This window comes from Phoenix dactylifera, chromosome 2 (genome assembly GCF_051530095.1).
Source record: "Phoenix dactylifera cultivar Ajwa chromosome 2, Ajwa_hap1_PhDact_Kaust_v1.1, whole genome shotgun sequence".
NCBI classification, from domain to species: domain Eukaryota; kingdom Viridiplantae; phylum Streptophyta; class Magnoliopsida; order Arecales; family Arecaceae; genus Phoenix; species Phoenix dactylifera.
This window is the reverse complement of record NC_143191.1, coordinates 11887738-11897914: the sequence shown is the minus strand read 5'-3', so window position 1 is coordinate 11897914 and position 10177 is coordinate 11887738. Positions and strand designations below refer to the sequence as shown.

The following is a 10177-nucleotide window of genomic DNA, read 5'->3' as shown; positions in this document are numbered from 1 at the left end:
TAATGGGACTAGTTGAAGTATTATATGTAAAAATTGAAAGCATTGGAAGCCCGAAACTTGATTGTTGTAGCTAGAAGTGGGGCTTGGTGTTTTTCTAAACTTAAGGCAAGCTATTGTGTTGCCTGCAAAGATCTATGGAATAAAAATTCTGTATTTAAATTCTCCAACACAATTTGCGACATCAATGATATGTATGAAATAAATAAAACTAATAATTTATTAAAAATCCACCAACATCATTAAAGTAAGAAATTTACAATTTGCTAAATATTTATAAAAAGTTAGCAGCCATTTTCTTTTTCGATTCTAGGAATCTCATATATATTAAAATATATGATCGTATGGGAGAACTTGCTTTAACTAATTTTGATATAAATACTGAAATCTTCATGAGAAAACCTATTAGCAAACTATATAATATATACTTAAGAGATAGTATAACCATGATATCTTTTAATTAAGCTGTTTCATGCCTATATGATAGGAGGGTGGACCAATAAATTTTTTAAAAAAATTTTAAGAGAAAACTGTTGGAATGTTATATTTTTGCTTGAACATTCTCAACAAACAACTCCTCATCCTCAAGGTCTAATTGTGCTATATTTTCATTATAACTATACTATTTCTCTACTTGATCATTTAAAATATATAAACATTGCTAGTTTTTTCCCTATTGTTTTGAAATAATCGCAAGATGTACTTGATTCAAACTCTAACCAAATGAAAACAACAGCTCAAGTTCAGAAAAGAAGGAATCATAATTTTCTGGATCAAATAAAAAAGGATCAGATATCTTGACATAAGCAAATATTTATTTATCATACTACAAACGTTCAATTATTCTATTAAAACAATTTGTCTTTTCCATGAGTATTAATCTTTGAAGTGAGATTTTAAAGCCTAAATGATCAGTAATTATTTAATATATTCACTTATAATAAAATTTTAATATATTTTTTGAGATTTTATTTATCCTTCTATGACATAAATTTATTTAAATTTTCATTATCTCCTTGTGCATCGTGTTGGTATTATTTTTGTTTGTTGTGAATAGATATGGATATGAATGGGATATTAAGCATATCCATATTTGTCTTAAGTAGATATAGATGCAAGTCACATATAAGTTGGATATTATTTAATATAAATTAAATTTTTAGTCAAACTTAATGATGAAAATTAACATTAATATATAATTATAAAGGATAGTAACATAATTCACTATGCAAATATTATGTGATTATATAAGATAACAAAAGATTTAAGGCATAGTTATTAATTTTGCATGAAAACTGATTTGGTCAAGAGTCCAAGTTACTGGTTCAACTGAATTGTATTAAAATATAAAATTTAGATTATTTATAACAAAATATAATATAAAAATATTAATTTTTTATCAAATATTATCATTATTCTGTATTTATAGCAAAAATAACAAATAATCATGAATTATCTTTTTTTTAGATAGCTTATAAGAAAAATTATATACAAATATAGGAGTACATTGAAGTTACTAATATTTTCTAAATATATTTAGCAATAAAGTTTTGAAAATATCTATAATTAAATTTTTATTATTATCAAAAAATATTCATTTTTTATAAAAATAATGATTAAAATATGAAATATCATAATATATATGAATTCATGAAATGACTTTTTTAATGACCTTAATGCTTTTCAATAGGTTAAAAATACTAGTGCTTTATAAATTAGCAACAGCATATTGTGATTCGATGTTTGGGTTATTGTATTTTAACCGAGTTGTCTTCGGATTAATATTTTTCTTTAAAGAACTTTATTCCTTATAGGCTGGGCTTCCAATTACCAAATATCTGGATGAATCATGTGGATCCTTAAAAGTTATAAATAATTATCTAAATTTGGACCTGGATCTGATTAGATACTATAATTTCTATCTGAATTTGATCCAAATTGGATACAAAATAGATTTGGTCAGATTTTATCTGACTTGTTCTCAGGCCTAGGTTATAAGCTAAACTATAACTGACTGAATTCCAATCATTTCTCGACTTTTAGAATATTAACCAAACTGATTAATGTTGGACTGACCCACACAACCCAATTAAGATCACGTTGGTTGGTTATCCAAATTATTAAAAAAATAGCAAGTAAAGTATATTTGGTTTATTAAAAAAGTATATTACAAGCAAATAAATGGCAACAAATTTCATATCCAAGGTGTTGCAGATTTATCTTATGCATACCAAAACGTGAAGAGAGAACTTGCAAAATTATTTAGTAAAGAAAGGAGAAAAGAGAGAGATTATCGTCCAAATATTTAACTAATATGTATAACAACAATATCTCGAGAGGAGTGACAATTGAGGAGTCTGAAATATCAAATTGACATTTTGAGCATATTTGAATACTAGTAATCAAATATCTTGAATAATTGACGGTACCCATATTTTAAGTCAAGGATGCAATTTTCACAACATTCGTTCCACCAAATTGTTACACTAATCTTTCTTTATTTAAACTTAATTAGTTCTAGAGACTATCCTCAACAACTTTAACTAAATTTACCTTCGTACAACTCATAGGTTTTGACATTTAGTAATGCTTTTGAGAAAGAAAAGGGCAAAAAAGATGCGCAAAAACTTGTGAACATACTCAGAGAAAACAAGTGGCATATCCACCTTGATTGAGATCATTGAAAACTTCAGCATGTACGATGCGTGACCAAATGATCTTCCCAAATCAAGCCTGATATATTTGGTTCAGTAGAAGTGTCCATAAAGATATAGATATCAAAATTCAAAAAGAAAATACCCAACAAATCAATCTATACCTATTATTTCAGTAATTCAGATCGTTGCCACTTCCGTCCTAGGAAAGCGTTGAGAGGCACGACGACACTAGAGAGCTCGGCTGTCGGTTGCTTCGCTCGGAATCGAAGAGGGCGTGCAGCATACGACCGTTATGAGGGTTCTTATTGGGTGGCCACACTCTGACCTAAAACAGCATAAACAAAGAAGTCCTCTGGCTAGAGCGTATCCGGTAGGGGACTCTCCGATGCCTAAATTAGAATGATGCTTAGGAAATAGAAGGAGATTCTTTCACAGTCTGTTAGGACATCTTGAGCACTTACCTCCTGGGTTTCCCTCTTTTTGTTGATTATAAGGATGAAGGAGTTTACTTACCACCGAAGAATTAGGGCACATGGGCCAACCAAAAATGACTGAACTGGGTATGACTTGGACATCAGGCGTAAATGTCTCGCACGCGGATAACGTTATGCTTGTCACATTGGTAGGATTTCGTGATCACTAGGGCCTCTAGCTAGGATACGGCCAATCTTGGGGAGCTCATGATATGCACCCACCAAGTACTTGCTCCTGATCAACCACATGTTGGCATCGTGGTGAACTCTGATTGCTTGGTCCTTCTGGTGAGTTGTGGCTGGCCTGGATGCGCATCACAAATTATATTCAATCTAAAAGCCTTTGCATTTTCCTAGTTTGTAAGGGAGCGTGTTCCAAGGAATGGAGATATTAACACTTAGCCCGTTGAAGCAACCGCATCTCTACCTGTAAACACTGCTTACGATTCCTTATCGTGTAGTGGTTTATGCCTTTAAAATGCTACGGGGTCATAATATGCAAGGGTTTCAGTATGCACCAGTGCCCGGTTCTTGACTTCATCTTAAGCAACATATGGGATTTGTTTGGTTTGCAATTTTTTTTATTAAAATATTTTTTTATGAAAAATTGATATTTGGATATACAATGTCTGAAACAATAATTTTTGTATATTTAGTTGATCATAAAAAAGTGGCACAGTTTGGTTGAGCATCCATTTTTCTGAAAAAATTATGTAATGTATCTATTATACTTCTAATAAAGAAAAAGATGTTACATATTTTATTTAAAAGCTTAAGAATATATTTCGGGAAAAAAATTAACCTAATTCTTAGCTGGTAGGAATTAAAATTTTTCATATCCTACATAGATTTTTCTCCATAAATTATAAGAAATTTATTTCTATAAAATACTTTTTTTTAAAAAAATACTCCGATCAAAGTTAAGCTCTTTTTTTTTTTTTTGACCATATTTTTTTCTTTTCATCTCCCGCAAACCAAACGGATAATGATGTACTTTCACCTTCCAAGCCGCTCTCTCTTTTTCACAACCTCTTAATGTAGCGCCCGGCCCAATCGGACGTTTTATCAAATCAAGAAGACCCGATGCTCAATAAATACACGAAATGAGAGAATGAAGTGAAGAAAAAAAAAATCCCTTGTCCCATCACATAGATCATGTTTTATAAATGATATCAATCCCACTATTATAGACACATCACAACTTCAGTTTACTATTTGCAATTCTTAAAATTAAATTAACTTTTGATTTGATCTACTAATTTAAATATACTAAAATTTTATTAAAATAAATTCAAACAAAGTTTACAATATGGAGGGACAAAGAGGATCTTGGTACCATATCATTCTATTACAATATCAGTATGTTCGATATAAATCCAATTTAACATACCAAATGTCGATTTGTTCTTCATATCGTATGCTAATATGGTCGGTATCGATACTAAATCTTGCTTACCACCTCTCATGATGTCAAGGCATAGCTTTAGGATATCTCTAAAATGGAAATATCTAAATCAAAATATTTCTCTTTTTTTTATTCTGTGGAGCCCACTGGGCCAGGCCCACCATCTGGCTAAGTGGTCCTCCCAGTTCAGAAAGGAAGTCTCCTTTCCATCCGACTCCTATAAATACTCCTCCATCTCCACTCTCCTGCCCCTTGGCTCCTCCCTCTTCCTACCTCCCTCCCTCCCTCCCAACGGTCCTCCAATCCTTCCCTCACCCACCGGAGGCCAGAAAGAAATAAAAGAGATAGAAAAAAGAGGATGGTGCGGGTGAGCAACAATCTGATCGGGATCTTGAACATCTTGACGCTGCTCCTCTCCATCCCCATCCTGGGCGCCGGAATCTGGCTGAGCCACCGCGCCCACACCGACTGCGAGAAGTTCCTGGAGCGGCCCGTCATCGTCCTCGGCGTCTTCCTCCTCCTCGTGTCCCTCGCGGGGCTCTTCGGCGCCTGCGGCCGCGTCTCCTGCCTCCTCTGGCTCTACCTCCTCGTGATGTTCCTCCTCATCGTCCTCCTCTTCTGCTTCACCGTCTTCGCCTTCGTCGTCACCAATCGCGGCGCAGGTGAGATCGTCTCCGGCCGGGGATACAAGGAGTACCGCCTTGGGGACTACTCCCACTGGCTCCAGAAGCGGGTCGAGAACGAGGGGAACTGGCGCAAGATCCGGAGCTGCTTGCAGGATAGCAACGTCTGCAAGAGTTTGCAGGAGAAGAACCAGACGCTTGATGAGTTCATCAACAACAACCTCTCGCCGACCCAGGTATAGTCTTCTTCGATCTTCTGAAAGAAAGGTTAAAAATTTGATCCTTTTCTTTTCCTATGGGTACTGTTACTTTATTGATTATTTTTTGATGGTTTTGGTCCTTTTGGAGCATGGATTCATCGACCAAAATCTCTTTTTTTCGTCAAGATGGTCAAACAATAATCTTTACTTTCTCTCTTCTCTTGTCTCCGATTCTCTTTATATTTTCGGAACATGGATTCATCTGCGCTAACCTATCAATATTCGAGGTGGTATTGATCCATGGTCTTATAAAAATACTTTTTTCATTTTGGATCTTGCTTTCTTTTTCTTTCTTTGTTTTAACACTTTTTTTTGTTCCCTGGCCAAACTGACGTGCCAAAGTGATGGTTTTGGTTCATGGATCTTCTGTTTCTTGGTGTAGTCTTATGACATGCAAAAGCTTTCTGATGGTTTGGTGAGTTGCTTTATATTTGCCTTCCTTGTCTCATCTCTACAAATGGTTTTCTGTGTGTATTTCGTTTTCTTTTTAGGTTTCTGTTTGGTCATCCGGAGATGTAGCCTTTTTTTTTTCTTCTGTGTATTGTTTCCATATAAATCATTCTTTTCCTTGGGAACCGCTTTCCGGCTGTGTGTGTTTTTGGTAGTTTTATGGGTACCTTTTGTTTTTTGGCGGTTTTTGTTAAAGGTCCTTGCTTGATACTTGGGTGTTTCCTGTTGAATTTGCTTTTTTTTTTTCTTTGGTAATCCTTTTAATGAATTTCCTAGGCATTCTAATGTTGTTGTGAATTTCTTTCTTTGTTTTTTTTCTTTGGGGTTCATTGATCGATATTGGTCTTATAGGTTAGTAGATCTTGGGGAACTTATCTATGTGTCTTGTTTTCCTTTTGTTCCAAATTTTTGATTTTACTGCCACATGTTCGGCAGTTTGAGATCTAGAATTCTAGATGATCATGATATTTAAGTTTGAATTTTTTGCAGGATGTCCACACTGATTATGTAGACCTTAAATTAAGTCTTATACATGTCATAAATTGAGTCCAGATAAATTTTCTGTCTCCATGGGTATATTTTATTGTAATATTCTCTGGTGTTTTGAGTTTTTCAAAAACAACATGGCTTAACGTGATTCATAAAATTGGGTAATCCTCAAGTCTAGATTGATTACCCCTTATTCTTAACTTTCAGTTTTTCTGAGGCCTTCTTCAATAAGAGTTCTGTTAATGGTTATATTCTTTTTAATCATGCTGTTCAATCTAACTGTTGAAGTTTATTTATTTATCAATTTATTTATACAAAAACCAAGTTGCAAACTTTGACTGACATCGAGGATGTTCTTGAGAAATCTTTCGAGTCCTAGAAATTTGGTTGTTGCCGTTATTGCAACACCTCCCATGTGGGGCTTTTTAGCAAGTTCAGAAAGTTTTCAAAATTTAGAGCTTTGTTCGCGGCTGAAATTTTGGGACATGTCAATTTTGATTTTTGCGACTACAAAGTTTTTTATAATATATTGCTTTGGAAATACGTACGGTCTGTGCGATCCTCCTAATGGTTTCTAACTACTGATACAAATTACTCAAGTAGACCTGTTAAATAATGGATTTTAGATTGCATCCATTCATTAAGAAAACTGTGTAGTTTTTTTGTTTACTGCTATCAGAGAGAACTAGTATCTATACCTGAAAGCTGTTGATATTTTTTTAATACCTGTTGATGGCTTAATTTAATCAAAATGACATTCATCTTTCATGTGCTAGGGCCCTCCTCAATTTGAATGCTGTTATTTCCTTTAAATGTGAGCTTATCGGTCTTTCTTTTATGTCCCAAAACTGACTTCCGTTCTGATGACCATAAAATATCTTTAGAATATCAGATTATTGGTGGACCAGTCTCAGGTGTAGTAGAAAACAAAACCTTGGACTTGGTACAGATGCATGTGATGCTTTTTGTAGGATTGTTTTAGATGGGGGGCTTAATTTGATGGCAAGAGACATCAGTATACCACTTTTTAATAAGAGTTACATCCTTACCATAGGCCATATTGATTTAGAAAGGTATGGAAGGAGGACATCTTACAAAATGAGGATGCATTTACTGGTTCCTAGTTAAGTGGTCACGACCTCAGCATTGGCATTATGATACTGGTGATTATTGTCATGTGTCCATGGATGTGGTTTCTCCATATGTTTAAATTATGATCCGATATTAAATCATGCAACTGACCGAAATCTCAATTCTTGTCTACTTTGTTAAACTTAGATATTTCTGCCTGTTTTGTTTATACAGTCTGGATGCTGCAAGCCTCCCACTGAATGCAACTTCACCTACCGGAATGGAACAGTTTGGGATAAACCTGCTGATTTTACCTCTTCTAATAATTCAGACTGCAATACATGGCAAAACTATCCATCTGTCCTCTGCTATAACTGCCAATCTTGCAAGGCAGGGGTCCTTGCCAACATCAAGAATGACTGGAAGAAGGTTGCGATCGCGAACATCGTCTTCCTCATCTTCCTTATTGTTGTCTACTCTGTTGGATGCTGTGCCTTCAGGAACAACAGGCATGACAATGCTTACCCAAGATGGAAAGGAGGATATGCCTAGAGGGTGATGGTTTCTCCTATTAATGCTTCTCTTTGTTCTCATTTGCCTGAGTACCTATTTAATGATTTTTCCCATGCAAAGTCTATGCTGCTTGGTTGTTTTAGCAGTTCAATTATTGATAGGAAGCAGAGGCCAGGGCAATGTGGAATTTGTTTGATTGGGTGGATAAGGTGGAAGACTTGAACCATTAATTTTCTTTCTTCCAATGGAAGGCCAGCATATTGGTAGGTTCGTAGATCATTGGAAATTTCAAGCCTTTTGACATCAAAACATTTGTTTATAGTTGTTTTGGTGCATAACCAGTGAGTAGTAGGCGAGGTTGTTGCATTTCAGGGTTAGACAGAGTGTTTTGGTTGGATTAGGCTTGAGAGTTTGAATTTTTATATGCAGAATAGCTCTTCTAGAAGCTGGTGTTTGGGGTATATGCCTGAGATCCACAGCTCCAGTCCTATACTTTGAAAGAGCATCAATCATAGCTAAAATTAATTAGTTGGCAGGCACCTTGTAGAACACAACTTTAAAGATGCCAATTATGATGCCAATGGAAATTGGAATATGAAGGGAACAGAAAGAGAGCTTGTTTTGAAGGTGCATCTAAGTTTTAATGCATCTGAATTATGCCAATTATCCTGAACTTTATTGTTATCTTCAGCAGAACTTGGATATCTTGAAGGCAGACAGGCACATGTAAACCTACATGTAACTATCTTCCATTGAAGTTGATAAGGGATTGTTCATGTGAAACCAAAAGATTAAAAAACTTAGAGAATATACATTTTGGATTAGTTAGTCAGTCACATACATTCATATGATACCAAAAATCTAGAACATTGTATTAAACTCTGAAGTCAGAAGGGAAGTTTGAACCTGGAAAATTTAACAGGCTGGGCTGCGTTAAGTGTGTTGAAAATTGTCAACTAGTCCCCTGTTCGATGATGCAGACCAAAAGCCAGAATGAGAAGGATGGGAAGTCATCATGAGTTGGAGACTTGGTCGAGGTGTGCAAAGTTTTCACAAAGAATTGCCCAAACAGAGCAACATCATCAATTGAGTTGGTGTTTTACCAAGTTCTCATAATCATGCTAGGTGGAAATCATCTTGGAAATCATACCAAGATGTTCTAATTTCTAATATTCTAGTAGGGCTTATGAAGTGAAAGGCCTCTGCAGTGCACTAGAGAGTGAGATATTCCTTGCGAAGGACTTTTAACTATGTAATAACAAAAATTCAGGCATGACATATCCAGAGCATAAAATATTATTTTGATTGAAGTTAATGAGGGACTAATGCCTAGCAAAAGGCACACTGAAATTAAAAATCTTTTGATTCTTGGTGTTTCTTCTAATTTTTCTCATTGTGATTGGAATCTTTCCGGGGACATTCTTGTGGATCTGTCTAATTACTTGTTTCCTCACAAATCTTTAGCTTTGCCCCATAACATGGCCTACAAGCCTCTTAAGCTGGAAAATTAACAGTATATCAATAAAAGCAAGAAAAAGAAAGGCAATCACACTTACAAATGCATGAAAAAAATTATTCAATGATCAATTCTCATTGGAGTAAACCAAGTCACAGTTTGTACTTTGATTGATCATGATTATATCTTGAATCATCTATATTCAATTTATAATATGTACAAAGAAGAGGGAGAAAAATTATACAGAGGATCTATGTCGCATATTTTGCTAAGTTTTCAGATATGAAACATATGCAAAATTAACTCTCGCTGCCCTGAAAATAATAAACAACTTTTTAAGCTTTTCCTCCTACCATTCCTCTTGACTAATTAACAAACAAAAGCTATAAAAATGTAATGCTAGAGATTTTACACAATCATTTTCCTTTGTAAAAAAATTCATCTTATCAAATGCTGACTTACTAATAGTACCTTGCTTTATCTAAGGCCAATGAAGTAGTAACCTGTAGAATCAGCCAAAGTGAGCAACAACTACTCCCACAGAGAAAAAGGCAACCAATCACCCAGTCCTCACCTGCTCTTTGTAATCCAAATTTTAGAAGCTTTGGTCCTTTGAACAATGCCATTAGAATCGCTCCTCCAACACAAATAATTATTCCTAAAACTTCAGCCATTCTTCTTGACTTCTCCAATATATCAACTTAAAATATGACAACTTGTCAAGTCTCTTATTAATTCTTTTTAATCAATAATAATATTTACAAATTCTTTTCCCAACTTCCC

At 34.7% G+C, this 10177-nt stretch overlaps 1 protein-coding gene across 1 annotated transcript; it reads left to right on the top strand.

Moving 5' to 3' along the window:
- The first annotated feature begins 4784 nt into the window (after window positions 1-4784).
- Window positions 4785-9250, top strand: LOC103707180 (tetraspanin-7). The gene is made up of 2 exons (XM_008791578.5): window positions 4785-5391; window positions 7660-9250. The coding sequence occupies exons 1-2, from the start codon at window positions 4891-4893 to the stop codon at window positions 7975-7977; spliced, it is 819 nt and encodes a 272-aa protein (XP_008789800.3). The 5' UTR covers window positions 4785-4890; the 3' UTR covers window positions 7978-9250.
- Window positions 9251-10177: the final 927 nt, after the last annotated feature.